The following is a 19,653-nucleotide window of genomic DNA, read 5'->3' as shown; positions in this document are numbered from 1 at the left end:
CACTCCGACAAAAAAACTTCCGGTCCGGGGACGGAAACGCAAACCTGCTGTGTAATCGTACAATTCAGCTGTTCCAGAAGCTCCGTTTGACTGGTAAAAACTACAATAATACAAATCAAATATGCCAGACTATTTAGGAGACGATCAGAGGAAGACAAAGGAGGAGGACAAGGATGACTCACCCATCAGAGGTAGATTTTAAAAAACAACAATCGTTGGTAAATAGTAATTTAAGACATTAGCTGCTTAGCTAAAGTTAGCTCAGGTCGGTAACGGTGAGATTTGCATTGTTGTCCGAAAGAAAACTAGCTAGAAAATGCACTTTCTGGAGAAACTGCCTGTGAATGCTGGAATGCCAAATGAAAAAAAAAAACATGGTGTGGCGTGGCGTTATATTGGAATGGTGAGAACTGCTTGAGAAACATGCAAGTGGAAGCACATCATAGATGTAAGGAGAATAAAATATAACATTTTAGAATGCTTCAAGCATTCACACAGTGCAATCACACTTTGGACATAATCTTCCAAATGTCTTTTTATGCCTAAAATAAAAACTTTGTAGCCCACTGTCTGTCATAATGCCAACTCAATGACATGTTCATGTTGCATACAGCTTTGGATGAAGGAGACATTGCTCTGCTGAAGACTTATGTGAGTGTCCTTCCAGGGTTGGTAGAAATAGTAGTCAAGAAATACATTGTGTTGTAATCCACATCCTAAAACTGTCTTGCATCACCAGGGTCAAAGCACTTACTCCAGACAGATCAAACAAGTGGAAGATGACATCCAGCAGCTGCTCAAAAAAATCAACGAGCTTACAGGTTGAGTGAAAAAATAAAGTTCATTTGCTTCTAAAATAGAAAGAAGAAGCCTTAAAGTATACAGTGTGTACTGTAGCAACGTATCATACTGTTTCCTTGCTGTGACAGGTATTAAAGAGTCAGACACGGGGCTGGCGCCACCAGCTCTCTGGGATCTGGCTGCTGACAAGCAGACCCTTCAAAGTGAACAACCACTACAAGTTGCAAGGTACACGGTGGATATAACGATATAGCACACAGTCGGCACTAAGAGACATTTCCAGACTTTACAGTAGACGGGAGCGAACGGCACCGGCCAGGTGTTTGTAGCCTTTTCCATTTGATTTGAACAGATGCACAAAAATCATCAACGCGGACTCTGAGGACCCCAAATACATCATCAATGTCAAACAGTTTGCCAAGTTTGTGGTGGACCTGAGCGATCAGGTGGCGCCGACTGACATCGAGGAGGGCATGAGAGTTGGGTATGGAAAAAAAAAACATTCTAAATTAACGTTAGTTAAGACTTCAAACATTGACTCTGGCAACTTGGTGTTTGTTGTCTCAGTGTTGACAGGAACAAGTATCAGATCCATATCCCCCTGCCTCCTAAAATCGACCCGACCGTCACCATGATGCAGGTACAAACATACGAGCCAATCTCTACGTACAAATCACCTCAAGAGTTGAAATAGGGCAAATTTACACAACGCATTGCACGTTCTCATCTAGGTGGAGGAGAAACCGGATGTTACTTACAGTGATGTCGGCGGCTGCAAGGAGCAGATTGAAAAGTTGAGAGAAGTGGTCGAGACCCCCCTGCTCCATGTGAGTTGTCCACCTAACGCCCTGGATTGAAAAATCGAAAGCCTTATTAATGCGCAGAGTAACATTCTATTTACGTTCTTATAGTTGAACGGCCACAAGGGGGCACCATAGGTATGTGACTGATGTTGGCAGCCTTTGTTTTCTCTCACCAGCCTGAGCGGTTTGTCAACTTGGGAATTGAGCCCCCGAAAGGTGTGCTGCTGTTCGGACCACCCGGCACCGGAAAGACCCTGTGTGCCCGTGCCGTGGCCAACCGGACAGACGCCTGCTTCATCCGAGTCATCGGCTCCGAACTGGTGCAGAAGTATGTGGGGGAGGTGAGAGCACGGTATAGATGTATCTAGTTTTTGTTTTTTTAATTTCCACTGTGCCAACAAATAAGTTTACCTTTATTTAGGGAGCCCGGATGGTGAGAGAACTCTTTGAGATGGCCCGGACCAAGAAGGCCTGTCTCATCTTTTTTGATGAAATAGATGCCATTGGAGGTATGGCGTCCTGTTCAAGTGCTCGTTTTTTTGTATTGTATTGCCCCTCCCTCATGAAATGTCACTTATTGAACCAACTAGGTGCACGTTTTGACGACGGTGCTGGCGGAGACAACGAGGTGCAGAGGACCATGCTGGAGCTCATCAACCAGCTGGACGGGTTCGACCCGCGCGGCAACATCAAAGTACTGATGGCCACCAACAGGCCCGACACCCTGGATCCGGCCCTGATGAGACCCGGACGTTTAGATAGAAAGATCGAGTTCAGTTTGCCTGACCTTGAGGTAAATCTCACAAGTCCAGCAAAATCAAAGTGGGCCATTAAACAAACGCGTGTTCGTTTTCTCTGCGCTTCAGGGTCGCACACACATCTTCAAGATTCACGCGCGCTCCATGAGCGTGGAGAGGGACATTCGCTTTGAGCTGCTCGCTCGCCTCTGTCCCAACAGCACAGGTAACAATCGGCAAAGAGGTTTGCGATTCTTTCGAGTTTGCCCTCTTCCGACGTCGGGTGTTTGGCTTGTCTTGCCAGGTGCCGAGATTCGCAGCGTGTGCACGGAAGCCGGCATGTTCGCAATCAGGGCTCGCCGGAAGATTGCCACAGAGAAGGACTTCCTGGAGGCGGTGAACAAGGTCATCAAGTCCTACGCCAAGTTCAGCGCCACGCCAAGATACATGACCTACAATTGAGTGTATATACGCGTGTTGTCCGGTTTGCCTCTTTACTTCTTCGAAAGCAGAGTCAAGAAATAATGTCCTTTTGTTGTCAGGTGTTAAAAATAAACCTTTATGCCACATTGTGTCCAAAGATTCGTTTTTAAACAAAACATTTCCACAGTGAGCATCTGCCATGACAGAATATATTTCAAAACATGAAAATACTGACATTTTTTTTACCCACAAAGTTACGAGAAATGCATTTAGGAAGCAAAAAAAATCCTCCCTATTTAATGTGCACCTGATACTGCAAACTAACCATTTGCAGCTGTTCAACATTTGACACAACGCGCGCGCGCACGCACACAAACACGGATCCAGCGCAATGCAACACTGCACTAACCAGGAACAACAAAGACAACCGTCTTAAGGATGAATTTGTTCAAATCCTGGACATTTTAACAAGCTTTCAGTGCAAAAAAATAGTGTATAATGGTTCACAGTCGTATCAGCATGCGGAATTGGGTTGGGAATGTTGGCAGTGCAACACGGCATCGTGAACGGTGGGGAACACCATTTCAGGGCTTACGATTTCAGAGAAGAACTGCAGCCGGTCCAGCTCAGACAGCAGACTTCCTATTCGAACCGAGCAGAAAAACACGTCGGATCAGAATCAAAGAACGTCAACAAATAGCGACCTCTGTTTGAAAAGATGCCACGTGCAGGTACGCCTTTCACCTCCATACACAAGTGTGAAGTTGACCAATGTATTGTAAGAATAAACAAAATTAAAAAAAAAAAAAAAGTAGTGTAGTAGGTCTTAGAGTACTTACTGTTGCAGCCCGCGATGAGGACTTGAACATCTACCGCTGCATACTCCTTAATAACCTGCAGACATCAACAGTGCCTTATGGACTACTAGCATACAGCATTTCTTCTTCGTTACATTCGTAGGATGAAATGAATTTGGAGTGAACAGTCAGCCTCGAGGAATGCTTTCTTCTGCCAGTGTTGACTCGACTGAAATGAATAAAAACGAAGAACCTGTTTGACGGCTTTGGCTCCCACGGAGTCAATAAAGCCAGCGTGCGTCCAGTCCAGGATGATGAAGCGGACGGAGCCGAGAGACGGGCGGAAGACCAGCGCCTCGGAATCCGCCTCCCCGTGACCTTCTGTCAGGCAGCCGTTTTTCTGATCGCCGCCCGTTTTGTTAAAAGGCAAAACTTGGTGCGTCGTCTCGCCGTCCTTCTCCTAGCCAGAAAAAACAAAAAAAACAAAAGCTGGGTGCACATTTTCTGACTTGCAGACTCACATGAACTAGCAACATTAAATCTGTTTAAAGTCACTCTTATCTCAAGGGACTGTCATAGATTTAATGTTTGATACGAGTACACGGACGGTACTGCTTATTATTGTCACCGAAAAGCTTCCTTCCCTCTTCACCCATGAAAACAAGTTTTTTCAGTCCTGTCAGCATTTACACAATCCTGTACAGGTCAGGACATAACACAATTGCGATTACACAAGCACAGAGACGGACGGCACAATACATATTTAACCAGCGCAAATATGTGAGGGAATACAAAAAGCAGTCCGCCCCCCCCCCCCAAAAAAAGGAAAATAAGAGTCAGTGAATCTACCTCAGCATTTCTTTTTAGAGAGCACGTCAGACTGCTGCTGGCCTTTGGTTTGTTCCGAGCTTTTCGGGATGCTTGTATGTGTTCGGGGTTTACACCAGTCTGCAAAAAAAATTTAAAATTAGTGTCAAAGGTAAGCTCCAAAATATGTCCCCCAAAGCACGTTACCAAATAAGAACAGGTTTGGATCTGGATAGACCAGTCAGGGAAGCACAGACTTGTTCTGTGGCACTTAATTGGTTGGCTGACATGAGTTCTAGCTCAGTAAATATCAAAAAGGATTGTGATGAAAATTTCTCCCAGCAGGCTGCTAGCACATAATCGGCTAGTAATGAACAGTCTTCAGTTAGCATGAGACTCATTACAAAAAAAAAAAAAAAAAAAGTGTTTTACTTTCTGTACTGAAGCAACCAATAAGAGAAAAGGACCACCGCGTTCGCACGGCCGTGTTGCGGTTCCAAGGTAACGAGGATTACCTTCTCTTTGAGCGCGCTCACATAAAGGTCGCTGTTGGCAAAGTAGATTGACGCGTTGGAGTGGAAAATTTTAATCCCCTCACATTCCACCGCCTTGGAAGGAGACAAATCAAATGGTCACCGTTGAGGGCGCCACTTGGCCAATGCACGCTCTCTTTCTCTGTCTCTCTCCTCTCGACTCACTTCTTCATACTCGTCCACTTCACAGTAGAGTCCCGTGTCGGCAACCTGCCCGAGAACGGCGTTTTTCGGGCTGCGGGACAAAACAGAGATCGGCCTTAAACCCGAAAAACTTGATATGGTGCCTTAAACTAAAAATCAACTGACCTCTGTGTTCTGTAGATGACGGTCAGTAAAGCAAATGCGATGGCAAAGAGAAGGCCGTAATCCAAGCCCAATAGCACAGATGCCGCAAAGGTCACCAGCCAGATGGCCTGATTAAAAACAAAAACATTTGATTCATATCCACCAAAAAATGCTAAATGAGCTCATACGAAAACAACGTTAGCGCACACCACTTTTCGTGACCGACCGAGCGCAGTTGACGCATCATTTTGGCTGTTGACTGACCAGTTCAATCTTGCTGGTTCTCCAGAGCGTTGGGATGTCTCTGAACTGTTTGAACATCCCCAGCAGGTTGACCATGATGATCGCTGCCAACGCAGTCTGGGGACACGGAATAGACATATTATTGTGATGCACCCAACACAAGATGGGCGCATAACAAGTGAGACGTAAAGGCGGAGAGACTCTTAATTCGCACCAGCAGCGACTGCTTTGCAGGAGACGAGTGCTGGAAAGTTTCTCAATAACGTGGCGTCATGACATCACCAAAGCTCACCTGTGGCAGTGGCTCAAAGACAAAACCAATGGCGACGATCACCAGCAGCACCAAGAGAGAGGCCAGCAGGCCGGCAATCTGAACCAAGCATACAAAAAAAAATTATTATTGTAAAATGACGGTCGACATAGCATGGCGTCATCGTTGCAATTTTGTAACATCGATTTTACCTGGGTTTTACCCCCTGTGCTCTCCTGCACCAGGCTCCTTGACATGGAGCAAGTGATGGTGAATGTTTGGAAGAAAGAGCTGATGAAGTTACACAGGCCAAGGGCTATAAACTCCTGTTATCCAAAAAAAAAAAAAAAAAAAAAAGGGAGATTTAGATTTTGAGGAAGTGTTCAGCAAAATAACTTCCATGTGATGTTGAAATAGCCATTTGGGAAATGTACTGTAGTTTAATTTACTTTAGTGCATAATACTTAGTGACCTTTTATTAACCTTGCACTTGACCTTTTTTTTCTTTCCTAGCCGACCCTCTGAATCCCTTTTGTTGACACAACTTCATGTCACACGTCAGTCGAGTCTCCGCTTTCCGCACCTGATTACTGTCCACGCTGTAGTTGTGCTTGAGGGCAAAGATTTTGGCCAGCGAGATCCCCATGGAGAAGCCCACGATCGCGATGGCGAAGGAGTCGGTGACCAAAGTGCGCAACAGAGAGAAGTCCGGAGCGACGGGCGGAAGAAGCCTGAGAACACACGCAAAGGGGACGCCTGAAGCACTTTTTGCCACTGTTATACAAACACGACACCTGACATATTGCAAATGTTCTCCGGTGCAATTCCGAACACACGTTGGGCAATCAAATTAAACCGCCAAATAGAACGTCCAATCACGCGGTGTTAGGAAAACCTATAGAGTACTTTGTACAGTGATGGGCTAAATGTCAAGTCAGCTCAGATAAAAACTTGTCAACCGTCTTTGGAAAGACAACTAATCTCGAAGAAAGATAGCTCATCGCTATAGATACCATTCGACACTCAAGTACGATTGCAATCGCAGATACAAGGCGTGTGAACCCTTACCCGGTCGGTATCTCCCCGACGACGTCGACCTTATAGTTGGCGGCCAGCGTCATGCCATACGAGACGCCCGTCGACACAATGACGACAATTATCTCCCCGGGAATGGGGATAGGCAGTTTGTTTTTGAAGCGCTCGTTGAGATGTTTGATGGCGTACAGAAAGACGAGACACACGAGGCCCAGGATGAGAGTGGTGATGTTCGTACTCGTAATGTCACTCAGTACTGCCTTGATGCTCTGAAAAAAAAGAAAAAAAAAACTGTTACTGTTTATATCTATATCAATAAAAATCGTAACTATTGAGTAAAAAATGTCTGAACTTTCAAACTCACAAATATAACCGAGAGGGGTCCACTGAAACGCTTGGTTTTCACTCCCAGCAGGTATTTTAACTGAGAGACCACCACGTGCACCGCGGCCGCTGTCGTGAAGCCTCGCACCAGGGGCTCCGTGAGGTAAATGGCCACAAAGCCAAACCTGAGAAGACCTAAAATCATCTAAGGAGGAGAAAAGGGCAACAGTCTTGACGCAAGTGAGACGGACATGCGGCGGAGGTTCATATACCAAACTGGACACTGACCTGAATGATTCCCACCAAGGTTGTGAGCACCACAGCCACCTGCACCCTCCGGGCGTCACGATCCGCCACATCAAAGATGGCAGACGCGTTGGACCCGTTGGTGGGTGGCATGTACGAGTCTGGAACCTCCCTGACTGCAACACTTCCAATCATCAGGCTGATGACCGCAAAGGTGCCTGCAAGTCACACACACACACACACGTGGGCAGACTTGATTCAAGTGCGGTCCTCTGTATAAAAGTATTTTTTTGTTTTGTTTTGTTTTTTTTCCTCACCTATGGATATGTGTCTGGACGTGCCAAAGAAAGTGTAGAGCAGAACAGGGTAGAACGATGAGTATAGACCATAAACTGGAGGCACAGCAGCCAGCATAGCATAGGCAAGACCTGCGGTACGGTGAGCGAGGGAGAAGGAAAAAAAAATGTTGAACTCATAAACAAAACTCTCCTCACAACCCCCCGTGCTCAAACTATCATCCAATGTTATTGCAAAGAATTTTTGTGTCTCCTGCTGCCCAAACCGTAGGCTGCTCACCTTGGGGGAGTTGCACGACGCCAGTGCTAAGACCTGAGACCACATCATGGAACAGGTATTCCCTGACTGGGTACTTTGGCAGCCACGTGAGAATAGGCAGGAAGCTAAAAACCGCTGCCTTTGCTCGCTGGGATGAACACCTACATGGAGAGAGAAGAGCACAGCACTTTACAGTTTTGTTTTGATGATTTGTCTTGAACTCCTTTGTTTGTGACTCCTTTTAAACGTCAGATTTTAAAGATATGAATCACACGCCGTGTGTATGAAATGTGCTATATAAATAACGCTGCTCTGCCTTGCCTACGTGTGTTGCACCACCATTTGTGTTCAAGAGCCGCAATTGTCGATGCCAAGTGTTAGCATGTCGATGGCGTTTTGCAATGTGTCAGCAGATTGGATATTATTTTGAATGAGAACAAACTGGAGGTTGGCTAGCATCTAGGAATTAATTGTGAAAAGCTTAATTTTCAATCAATTTATCGTTCCAACACAAGTAATTTCTTTTATTTGACTTACTGGAAGTGTAGTGCGAGCTTCTGTCGGAGGGTGGTGGTTTTCTCTTTGCGATGGAGAAGCTGCGACCTGAGGTGGGCCTCACTGAAGACGGGACGCTCGATCTTGTGCATCAGCAACCTGTCTGCATCATCCACCTGAACGACTGCTGCTGCTGCTGTTTCTTCTTCTGCTGGCTCCATCTGAGTTTTACTTCGTGTCTGTCCTCATTGGTTTGATTAATCCATGCGTGCCACACTTCCTCTCTGCTAGTAAGGAAAGAAAGGAAATCATTTTAGTTTGCCCTGTTTGGTGGTCTTGTGTAATAATTTTACGCTTCTGCTGATAAGGGAGACGGGCTGAAGATAACCTGTTAACACTTTGCAGCGATTGAAATGGGCGTAATTAGAGACATCCACATTTTTGGGTGAGGATTTCAGAGTTTTTTTTACATCAAGCAACCTTGAAAATACAAAATATTGGGGCAAACGTTTTAATTCGGGCTCGACTGATATGGATTTTTTTTGTATGCTGATTCAATATTTGGCAGGAAAAAAAATTACTCTTTGGAGTCCTTTCATGCTTAGAACAATAATATGAACTACAGGCAGAACACAACTCGTGTATTTAAAAATATTAGAAAATTTTGAAACTAAATCTGACACTGTGTGTTGCGTAATCTGGGAATAACAACAACGACAGCACAGAAACGTCCTTGGAGTACACGATTGTTTGTTAAATCAACATATAAACAGATAATATAAATTCGTCAGGAAGTAAAGGGAAGTAAAATTGAAAAAAAAAACAGAAGAAAAAAATAGTCACCACATTCAGCACAATTTACATTTTCAAAGGAAGTAAGAAGTAAAAAAATATCTAGTCCTATCCCTTGTTCTTTGTGAGTTTTAATTTGTTTGACATTCATATAGTAATGCATCATTCATTTAGTATATCTCAATCTGACAAGGAAAGGAAGGAACGAGAATGCGTTTGCTGCCATGTCTTATTTTGCGGATTCCATCTATTTTATTCTATTCAAACATAATGCAGTTATCAAACAAAGGTGCGATGCGTGAATTTAGCAAAGGTAAACAGTTGCCAGCCCTTCGTTAGCTAGCTAAACGTAGCATTAACGGCATTAGTAGGACTACAATTAATATTTTAGCGCCGCAAGACAAGCTGTCTTGCACCGAATCAATTAATCAACCTCACCTTAACCGGAAGACTTTTCTCTGACTTTCTGTCATGTAAGGTAACACAAGGATGTTCTTGAAAAGCCAGGGTTCTTACCTCCTCACCTCCACCACCTTTTCGTAGGGATGCTGTGGGCTAAACGTGAACTTTAAAGGAATGACCTTCTGAGTTAAAGTTTAACAGAGGGACAGTGACTCGCGAGGGAGCCCGTTTACAAAATGACAGATCGCCGCGGTGGAGGATGATGAGCTACTCGTTTGGTATTTATTATTCACTTCCGGTCTACACGGCGAGCGTTTCTCATCGTGGTCGCATGCGCTCTCGTGGGGTTTGAATCGGATTCACAGGAAAAAATTATATATATGAGTATTGTATTCACACTCTGTTTTCGGGGCTGAAATAATTAGTCCACACAACGTGTTCAAAGAAGAAGCCACCGTTCACTGTGCTGCAAATTTCAGTTCAAGTAAGACATCTTCACGCTGACGTCTTTGGTGTACGAGCTGATGACGACAGGAAATGAGATGATGACGAAAATAATAATCAGAACAATTTAGCAAATTCCGTTTTTTAAATCGAAAATTTACAATTAAACTCTATTTCCTCCTGCCCCTGTCAGTCAAGGGCCATTTGAATTGTCACGCCACCACACACTAGTGATGAGCTCAAAATTATGAGGACCATAAAATGTTATCTGATTCAGATGCACGGATGACTTCCGAGCAAGCATTTGTACGTACAGTGTGTTTAACATGATACAGAGACGGGCAACTGGCAGAAAAAAGAGTGAAGCACAAATCATAATTGCTCTTATTACCGCGATTGCAACCTGTATTTTGAATAGTTAGTAATTATGGTCTGAATCTAATCACACGAGAAAAAAAAATCTGCAAATGTGTCATTCCTTCGTTGAATGTGAAGACAAATAACAGGCTGTTAGAAATAATAACAATAATTGAGAATATCCTAGTCCACAGATGTCATTGTTTTGACATTTGGAAAGAGTTTGAAAGCTCACTACTGACACCTAAAGGATGTAAGTGAAATAGCAACGGCCCTTTAAGTTGACCCACTGTGTGTATATAACATGAGTTTAGTTTACTTTTGGTGTTTGCGCAGCTAGAAATCTGACTGATGTTCCTCTTACCTGAAAGCACTCATCCTTAGCTGCAGGCAGGGTATGGCAAACGATACCGTGGCTACTGAATGCCTGCAAGAGACTGACACCGTTAGACAAACAGACTACATACATTAACTCTGCACAGACGTAACCAAGGGATAGAATGCAGCGCAAAAATAAGAATTCCGGACCACAGAATACACTGTATGGAAACAATTGTAGCTTTATGGTAGCTTATGAAGAATCACTCTGAAGGAACCAACGTCAGCAGAAGCATGTGCTTTTATTATCATGTGTGATAATATTATAATTTCTTATTTTGGCTGCCTATCCTCTCTGGAAAAAGTACTCAAAGATTCTTTTAATACTCGTACCGCAAATGTAAGCAAGAGTGCGAAGGTCCCATATCTTTCAAATGGCCCCCCATTTGATATTGCAGAAGGTACATTTATTGAGCAGTGGGCCAGAAACCACATTCAAGTATTTTGTTTTGTTTTTTTTTAACTGCAGGATTGTGGGAGCGTTTAAAAAAAAAAAGGGGAATGGATTACTTGTCGTTAACACCAGACTAAGTCCTTTACTTCAAAGTGTACGATAAAAAGACGAAAGCTTGCATGTGACCATTTGTGAATATAGAATGTTAGCTTCCACAGCATTTCAGACAGAGTGGCTAGTACACTAGTAAAGGCTACTTGATGTGCTACTCGACACAAAAAACAAATTTCAGTATTCTTTTTCATTGTTTTTAACAAATCTTGCATGTGAGTTGTCAACTCAAACTGCTAAAAATGCTCATGAAAAAGTCTATTAATCTCCTCTTCTGGACTAATTAGCAGTCACAGAATAAAACGGAAGGCAGGGCCACTTGTGCTCCTGGATTCAACTCCCTGAGTAATGTCACAAAATATTCCAAATGCATTGGCCGAGGTGTAGGCACAGGAATATAGAAAACGGGGGGGAAAGGACACCGTGTTTTCAGGGAAGAGGAGCAACAAAAATGTACGGTCAATGTCTGGGCCGGAAGGAACTGTAGTATCTGGGGTAGAGAGGAGTGTAGTGGCTCGAGTGGCTGTATGACGTTGGACCGGAAGCGCTGTAGTAGGCGGGTGAATAACTATGGGAGGAAGAAGAGTACTGAGAGGATGACGAGGGAATGTGATGTACGGAAGTTCCCGTCAGCCTGGACAAGGGACGAGTCCGGGGTGATGGGCTCCACAAAGAGCGTTTGAGCCCGAGCAGTGGTGATCGATAGGGAGACGAAGGGGTGGAGCCTGCTTGGTTCGGTCTGGTTGCGGTCAGCGCAGTGGTCTGAGTATCTGGAGCGACATGCCTTGAAGGAGTCGAGCTACGGGAGAAAGGAGATGTAATTCGGAAACTCTGGGAATCCACGACAAATGTTCGCATCCCAAGGGTCCACCGTGACTGAGCAGGCCTCTGGGGGATTGAGGACGCCGTTGTTGACACCTCCAGAGACGGAGGGCTTTCTACCGCCAGAGTTTCAGGCGGCAAGGCAATCGCTGGTGATGACGGACTGCGACAGGGTATGTGTGATATCGGGGATGTCAGAGTTGAGGACAAGTCTGCAGCAGTAGAGACAACTGATGTTGGACTGTTAAGGCAGGAAGGGGAGGAACAACTGGGAACCAAAGCTGCACCAGAGCCTTGCGTCAGGTCCGAGGCCGAAGTTGAGGTCGCGAGACTTACTTTGGGAGCGCTGGCCTTCCTGCGGGTCAGCCGGCAGGCGGGGCTACGCTGCGTTTGCTCTTGATCAAATGCCAAGTCCTCAAGACGCTGGGTGAGGGCCAGTTTTTGTTGAATGGCCATTCGCAGGAGAGAGTTCAACGTCTTCTTTTCATCCTCAGCCGCGGCCAGCTGTCTTTGCATGTCATCCAGCTGGGTCACATACTCATCGCACCTGAGGGAGGCGGAAAAAAAGGACCAGTGACACTTTCCTCAGAAAAAAAAAAAAAAAAAAAAAAAAAAAAAAAAAAAAAAAAAAAAAAAAAAAAATCACAGAGTTGGTCAGGTGGTCCCTCCTCCACGCTATCGGTCAATTTTTTTTCACTGAGAGGAGCGGGTAAGGGAAAATTGGATCGTCAACCGGATTTCAGTTGCTCGTATCTGCTCACTGACCTGGTGGCAAACATTGCTCGTACGGAGGAGAAAGTGGCCGCGTCTTCTTTTAAGGCCTTCAGCTCGTTCCGTAGCTTCGTCATGGTGTCTGTCACCATTGACTTCTCTGCTTCATACTTGCTCTTTAGGTTGGTGAGCGCCACCTCTGCTGTCTGGGGAAAATACACCACAGACACCAGAAACGACGGCAATTCAATTGCGCTGCTATCTTAACAATAAACAGATGTACAGTAGACGAGAGCAGGCTAAAAAGTGCAAATGTGGCGGCCATGTTAGCAGGGGCAACTTTCCCATCAAAAGCATTGCGTGTACAGTTTACTTAATTTGGAATTCAGAGGTATACAATGGGGGGCCAGTCTCTAAATGTTAATATCGATTTTCTCGAGCCTTTGTGTGGGTTTTCGCCGACAGAGTAGTTCATTCAACAGTGATCAACCAAACGCTAATACAAGCAGCCGACACCCCACCTGTTTGTTAGCTTTGAGCACAAGTCTGAGAGTGGCGATCTGCTCTCTCTTGGTACTGAGCAGGGACTTGAGCTTCAAGATCTCTTCCAAGCAGCTTTCTTTGTCCTTGTCGAGCAACGGAGACAGTTCCCTCGCTGCGGCTCTCTGTCTGGACAACTGAAGAGCCCTGTCCACTGCTCTCTGCAGGTGCTTTACCTGAAAATTGAGGTTGGAACGTTTTGGAAAGAAATCAAGTCTGAATGAGGAAATGAAAATCAAGTACCAGGCAGCAGAAATGGAAAATTATAAGTGTAAAACAGATGATGCCTCTCTACCTGGTCTCTGATGATGGCATTGAGGTTGTAGATATTCAAGGGCTCTCTGCGTAGCTCACCAGCCGGTTCCAAAGCGGGCGATGAGGACGACGAGGACGATGATGAGGCACTGATGCTGGGTGACCGGGTTGGAGGACTGCAGCGAGTCAGACTTTGCTCCGAATGATCCTGCGTCAGCTCCTTGTCCCCCTCCTCATTGTGTCTTCCTCTATCCCCTCCGGACAGCGGTTCTTTGGACGGAGACTCAGAGGGGCTCCGTGACTCCCCGGAGGTTGAGGTTGTGGAGGTGGCGGTGGCCAGTCTCCTGGCAAGGCGTGGCGTGAGGAGAACTTTACTGTTGTCAGCAGACATGGCTTTGAGACTGGCACAAAGGCCCCGGAGCCCCCTGCCCTGTCTAGAGTAGAAAATAAAGATGCTTAAGAGCTCCAGGGTGTGTTAGGGATAGTTCATTTGGTCCTCCCTTTGTATGAGTTACATTTTCTATGTATATATTTTTTTTTTTTGGGGGGGGGGTTGTTATTGTTGTTGTTAAAGAGTTTACTAGATTTTTATGGTTTTCCAGAATGGTTAATGGTGTAAACACATGCAAATAAAACGAGAGCAAGACCTGTAGTAGTCCAGCATGACACGGTTGGGCGTGTCGTTGTTGCACAGACAGACATGATGGTAGAGCTGGGCAAGCTCCTCGCTCAGCATCACCAGTTCATCCTGAGCAGCATTCAAAGCCCCTTGGCTCTCTGCGGCTGCCGACTGAGCCGCCTGCAACTCAGCCTCCATACTAGAAATCTGACAAGAGGACATCTTGGTCAAAAAAGAATGACAATAGGGTTCAAGTCTGGACTTGACTTTTAAACCATTCATAATTGTATTACACACACACACACACACACACACACACACACACGAAGTATTTGAGGATTTAAAACAAAAAGATGGCGTACATAAGCTTACCTTCTCTTTCCCTTCCTGGCAGCTCTGTTCTAGTGCCGTTACCTTCCTCTCCAGTCTCTGTTGCAGGGCATTTCCTTCCTTCCTTGGCTTCTCATGTGCAATGCCTTCCCCGCATTGAGCCAACCTGTCCCGCAGTGCTTTCACTTCTGACTTGAGCTCAACCACCTCAGTCACGGCCACGTGGTACTTGCACTGCAAGACCTCCAAACCTGGTGACTGGTAAGGAAATACTGGACTTTTGTTCACGGCGCCCAGCTCATCCTCCTCGTTTTCATCTTCGGTTGTCTTATCTTTGTCAGGTCCCTTGGGGTCTTCAGGGTTGAGCAGAGAATCAAAACTGGTCTGGGTCCCTTGCTGTCCGCGGCGTAGGGCGGTGACCTTTTGGCTAAGGCGGAGGGTCTTCTCATGCTGTTCAGAGAGAGCACCCTGGGTGTGCTGGAGCTGAGTCTGTGATTCCTGCAGACTGGCTATCAGTGCTACTTTCTCACGTTCCACCTGAATGGGGCAGAAGTCATTTTTCTAATATAATATACAAGCTAATCATTTGGTCAGTAAATTATTCTAAATCAATATTATACAGATTGGGCAATACAAAAGGGAACTTGAAAAACTCAAGAGGATCTCACAGTCAACAGTTGTTGCTTGAGCTTCTGAACTTCTGTCACGTTCATCTCGCTGTAGAGGTCCGACGTCGTCACACCTTCGGTTTTACGACTCGTACCCCGGCGTTCTCCATTAGCGCCAGCCACCGAGCCTGAAGCTGTTGCGATTCGTGTTGCGCCTTGGACATGGCCATTACACCTAGAGGTGCAGAATAACGAAGCGCACAGATTCAAACGTGGGAAAACATACATCCGAACTGTGACAATTTAGGTGGAGCTTGTGAAGTCTCATAAATGCATTCCATTTTTATTCAGTCGCACATTTTTAGATCATTATCATACTTAGCGTACTAGTTTCAGGGAATGGATGGTGGATCGACCGAACATCGAGGTTCTGCTGTGGTACCTTGTTGGATCTTCTGCGTTTGGCGAGAGCAAAGTTGTGGGAGTAGCCGTGCCACTGGGTGGGGCCGACGTGAACGTCAGGTGTGCGCTGCCGGTGTATGCCACGTCGCACATGCTCAGATGATGAACCAGCTCTCTGCGCAAGTGATTCTTCTGCTCACGCTCACTCTTCAGAGACTCCAGTGCCTCCTCCAGCTGCGAGTCAGAAATGTCCTTCAAACGCAGCGCGTCCTGCAACTGGCTGTCCAGAACATCGGTCTCCTCTTCCAAAACCTTGATTTCATGTTTTAAGCCTTCATATTCCACCTGAAACAGACACGTCAATCAAGGTAAAAATCCGCTGGCATTTGTTTCCCCTGAAACAAAGGACTTTAGTCTGCCTCACATGTCTGTTTGGAGACTCAATACCTGATTCTGTTTGAGGGTTGAAACCAGTTTCTGCAGAGAGATGTTCTCCTCTTCTAGCTCTGCGTAGTCCTGAACCAGTCTGGATTCTCGAAACTTGTACTCCCCGATCTCTTCTCGCGTGCGGCTACGCTGCAGCTCCAACATCTCATTGCTCTGCTGAGACACAGCAGGGAAAGAAGAAAGACCGCTCTCATATTACAGTGTTCTGCTTGGACCATTTGGATTAAGGTGTTTTCTCGTGTGGAGTCCATCCGATGAGTTTCTATGAAGTCAGAATGTGCCCTTTACCTCCCGCAGCTCCTGCAGCAGGCAGCTCAGGTGGTCGTTGTCAGCCAGCGCATTGGCCGCAGTGGCCTGGCTGTGCTGGACCGCAGCCTGGAGTTCCAGGAGCCGGCCCATGTAGTAGGCTTCCTTGGTGGCAGACTCCTGCAGCAACGTCTCCACGTTGCTCTCGCCATCCTCGGCCACCTTACGCTGGGTGGAGTAGGCCTGACCAAATGCCTGGATGGAGCAAGAGAGTGCAAAGCATGAGTTTCGGTCACGAACGTGTTTCAGTGGTATACAATAATATACTTAATACTGCTGAGTGTATTTTTTAGACATGTTTTAAATCTTTGCTATTGCAGTGCAAACTGTGGAGGAACAATTCATATCTCCAAATAAAACAGCAAGTAAAAAAAAAAAATAACACTCAAAGATCCCCTTTAAATATGACATAGTCACTATACTGGGGACAACTGAAATCTGAATAAGGTGATGGATTATTTTGCTATCAGTTCCAAATTTGGTTTCATATCAAAGCAGTCAGTCAGTCGATAATTTCTCCTTCCATAAGAGCACCGCTGACAATTTCCTGTTTTATTCCCTTTCCTTTATCAACGTATTAAAAAGGGAAAGATGAGTGCACCGGTGCTAAGGGAGAGATTAGGGTGGAGTAATGGGAAAAAAAATGGAGGAAGGGGGCGGACAAAGGGAAGAGGGATAATCAGATTTAAAAACACTTGATTCCACTCCCTTGGCATCGGTCCTTTGTTTTTACTGTCCTCATCCTGTCATTGCTCCATTGTTCTCCACACTACTCCAGACATGAGCAGGACAACTACGTCTATTTCAGCAGTCAATGTCTTGAATATAAAATAATGTTCAAGATCCCTGATGAAATTATCATGACCTCACAGTTATGAATAATTCATGACAGCGCTTCCACACTGTGTGTGTGTGCACATGGCGGGCAGATTCCCACACATGCATTTTTCAGGCACTTAGTCTGCTCTTGAGTGCCTCTGGACTGTGGCTCTGCGTTATTCATAACCGAGAGGGCTAGAGACCAGGAAGTTACATCTTCAAAACATTCATAAAGACAAGTCAAATGATAAAGTGCTAGCCGACGCCACATGACACCATGGCACTTCAACTGGGTCGAGAATAGTCGTTGTTTGAAGCCAAAGTTATTTTCGTGCCGCCCGAAAACCTCCGCAGAAATTTGACCGGCAGTGTCCGATGACATCATACCAAGCGGAGAGGCGTGTCATGGACAGTGACAAAAACAAAAGAGTAACATAGCATCCTCATGGAGCCTACTCCTCCTCCTGTTTTTTTAGCACTGATGTGTCTGCCCGCTGCATTTTTTTTTCATCAATGCTCCACTTACTATAAATACATCACAAATTCCCTTTTCAACAAAGACTGCCTATTGGAACACCTTCAAGATCCATTTGAACAAGACTGAGGCTTAAGATCGAAAAAAAAACAACACTCATTACATTACACTGCTGATTTATCCCAGACAGAAGCGTTATTGATTATCCTTTAAATCTTTTATTCAACTCACTGGTGAAAAGTTTGTGCATGGTGCTGTGAACAAATCTTAACCCTTCCAACTATGAAAATCACCTGTAAAGGCTTGTGCGAACAAGGTGCCCTCGAGAGTTGGCTCAGTCACTCCAGTTCTGTCTGGAGCAATAAACCAAAACTTCAGCCAACTATTGTGGGAAGCTTGTGAAAGGCCATCCTAAATGTTTGACTAACGTCATACAGTCAAAGGCAACAGTACCAAACACGAATGAAGTGAGTGTCAATTTTGGACTTCTGAAAACGATCCCCAAAATCATTATTGTAGCATTTAACAAATCGGAATAACATTGGGAACGCTAAAAGACCTAATACCGATGTGATGTGGTGTTTTTGTACACATACTCGATTTTGCTTTTAAATGGCTTCAATTATTTTGCCTTCAAATGTTGTTTTGTAACTATGCAAAGCACACTGAGTTACTGTGTGTATGAAATCTGACATGTAAATAAAGTTGGCTTGCCTTGGTGACCTACACAAGCCTTGGATGTGCGGTTGGTTTTTTTTTTCTTAGAGGAAGTTCTTCCTTGGCTCTGTCACTTTGTGCTTGTTCATGCAAGATTCAGGTGGTTTCTTAATGTGTGAGAAACTTTACATTTAAAATGCTTTGAGATCAATTCTGTCTCTTGAATTGTCATCTTTTAAAAACTATTTACTTGATTTTATTTCGTCATTTTCAATCACATCCAAGTCTATTTTTGCAGCTGATGAGGCAAATTGCCAGTCATTGATGAGTCGACCTACATTTATGACTCAAAAATATTTTCATCCAAGTCTTTTTTGAACTTGAAACTATTCTCCCCTGCATACTTCCAGAATGGCTTTTCAAGTTAGTCCTAGAACAAGACTTGACTTTTTGCAAGTAACAAAGCCGTACCCCTGCTGAGCCCACCTCCTGCAGCTGTTCCAGCTCCAGCCTCAGAGCCTCCTGATCGGCCTCCAGCTCGGCATACTGCTGCTTCAAGCTCTGGTTCTCCTCCAGAACCGCCAGCCCACACTCCGCCGCACGGATCTTCTCGCGGTTGGCCTCCGCCAGCTCCCGGGTCAGACGCTCCACCTCGGCCCGGCACTGCTCCACCGTGTCTCCGCATCCTCCTGCTGCTCCACCGGCGGCCATCGCCCCTCTCCTCCCTCCCTGCGTCGGATGAGCGGAACTGCGCGACCGCAGGAGGGAGAAACAGGAGACTACAAATCCACAACGCCACCCTCTGAGGAAAAAGCCGCTTCAAATAGCGCGTCGAAAACAATCAACCCCTGCAAATGTACACAAAGTACCCTCATCCTCATCGCTAGATTCAATCATCTTCAGCCGCGTGACGCTGAAAAGGATGCGGCTCCTCATGATCCGCATCCGCGTCCACTCCCTCTGTTTTCTGCTTATTCACCAGCTTCAAGCCGCCATCTGCACCCGCAGCCGAAAAGCAAGGCATCCCCTTTGTGTGATCCAGCTGCAGACACAGGTTACATGACTACAGTTAGGATTACAGTACAGGTACTGCCTAATGACACCCGCGGGTCTATGGCACCGCGTGCGCGCTCACATCGCAAGAACGGCTGTAAAACATTTCTGGAAAAATCGGAAACAATCTTCCAATAATGCAAACTCACAAAAAAAACAACAATTAAAATGAAAATAGCGTCATTCTGTGTATTATTATTAATTCCGCTTTAGTATTACTCGTGTGGAACCAATACCTCAATGGAAACCTTATGCGTTCACTTTATTGATGAGAATAAATGTATGGAATTTGAAACAAATCGTATATAAGTAAAACATCCGTATCACCCGCTGGTTTAAAATGTGCTAAGTCATACTCACCCTTATAAACGATTTTTTTTATTTTTAAAACGTT

General features: G+C 45.3%; 3 protein-coding genes across 10 annotated transcripts; 1 reads left to right on the top strand and 2 right to left on the bottom strand.

The window, feature by feature from the left end:
• Positions 1-17: 17 nt before the first annotated feature.
• On the top strand, positions 18-3,253 carry psmc2 (proteasome 26S subunit, ATPase 2). Its single transcript, XM_019877093.1, has 12 exons — positions 18-191; positions 614-651; positions 740-821; positions 930-1,029; positions 1,154-1,285; positions 1,369-1,441; positions 1,533-1,628; positions 1,781-1,945; positions 2,026-2,113; positions 2,195-2,397; positions 2,471-2,567; positions 2,646-3,253. The coding sequence occupies exons 1-12, from the start codon at positions 122-124 to the stop codon at positions 2,801-2,803; spliced, it is 1,302 nt and encodes a 433-aa protein (XP_019732652.1). The 5' UTR covers positions 18-121; the 3' UTR covers positions 2,804-3,253.
• On the bottom strand, positions 3,001-9,809 carry slc26a5 (solute carrier family 26 member 5). Of its 3 annotated transcripts, none has more exons than XM_019877085.1 (18): positions 9,646-9,809; positions 8,380-8,624; positions 7,864-8,003; positions 7,605-7,715; positions 7,330-7,505; positions 7,082-7,246; positions 6,751-6,986; positions 6,266-6,413; positions 5,895-6,008; positions 5,725-5,802; positions 5,454-5,549; positions 5,211-5,317; positions 5,067-5,136; positions 4,884-4,976; positions 4,411-4,509; positions 3,815-4,021; positions 3,604-3,658; positions 3,001-3,406 (listed from the first exon to the last, which is right to left on the bottom strand). In XM_019877085.1, exons 2-18 carry the CDS (start codon positions 8,556-8,558, stop codon positions 3,279-3,281), a joined length of 2,202 nt encoding a protein of 733 aa, XP_019732644.1. In that variant the 5' UTR covers positions 8,559-8,624; positions 9,646-9,809; the 3' UTR covers positions 3,001-3,278. The 3 variants fall into 3 exon arrangements, with proteins under 3 accessions (XP_019732644.1, XP_019732645.1, XP_019732646.1); XM_019877086.1 differs by having other exon boundaries at positions 8,380-8,621; XM_019877087.1 differs by having other exon boundaries at positions 3,815-4,015; positions 9,646-9,808.
• Positions 9,810-10,437: 628 nt separating this feature from the next.
• On the bottom strand, positions 10,438-19,608 carry LOC109520114 (protein bicaudal D homolog 1-like). Of its 6 annotated transcripts, none has more exons than XM_019877082.1 (12): positions 18,678-19,608; positions 16,238-16,450; positions 15,950-16,105; positions 15,543-15,847; positions 15,161-15,335; positions 14,535-15,029; positions 14,191-14,369; positions 13,584-13,977; positions 13,270-13,464; positions 12,803-12,954; positions 12,374-12,584; positions 10,438-10,759 (listed from the first exon to the last, which is right to left on the bottom strand). In XM_019877082.1, exons 1-12 carry the CDS (start codon positions 18,915-18,917, stop codon positions 10,643-10,645), a joined length of 2,832 nt encoding a protein of 943 aa, XP_019732641.1. In that variant the 5' UTR covers positions 18,918-19,608; the 3' UTR covers positions 10,438-10,642. The 6 variants fall into 6 exon arrangements, with proteins under 6 accessions (XP_019732641.1, XP_019732637.1, XP_019732638.1 ...); XM_019877078.1 differs by lacking the exon at positions 10,438-10,759 and having other exon boundaries at positions 10,934-12,584; positions 18,678-19,008; positions 19,076-19,608; XM_019877084.1 differs by lacking the exon at positions 10,438-10,759 and adding an exon at positions 12,145-12,249.
• Between the last annotated feature and the right edge of the window lie 45 nt (positions 19,609-19,653).

The sequence above is a fragment of the Hippocampus comes genome, unplaced genomic scaffold (genome assembly GCF_001891065.2).
Source record: "Hippocampus comes isolate QL1 unplaced genomic scaffold, H_comes_QL1_v1.1 scaffold61, whole genome shotgun sequence".
Lineage (NCBI taxonomy): Eukaryota > Metazoa > Chordata > Actinopteri > Syngnathiformes > Syngnathidae > Hippocampus > Hippocampus comes.
The sequence above is the reverse complement of the archived record's forward strand: the minus strand, read 5'-3'. Positions and strand labels throughout refer to the sequence as shown.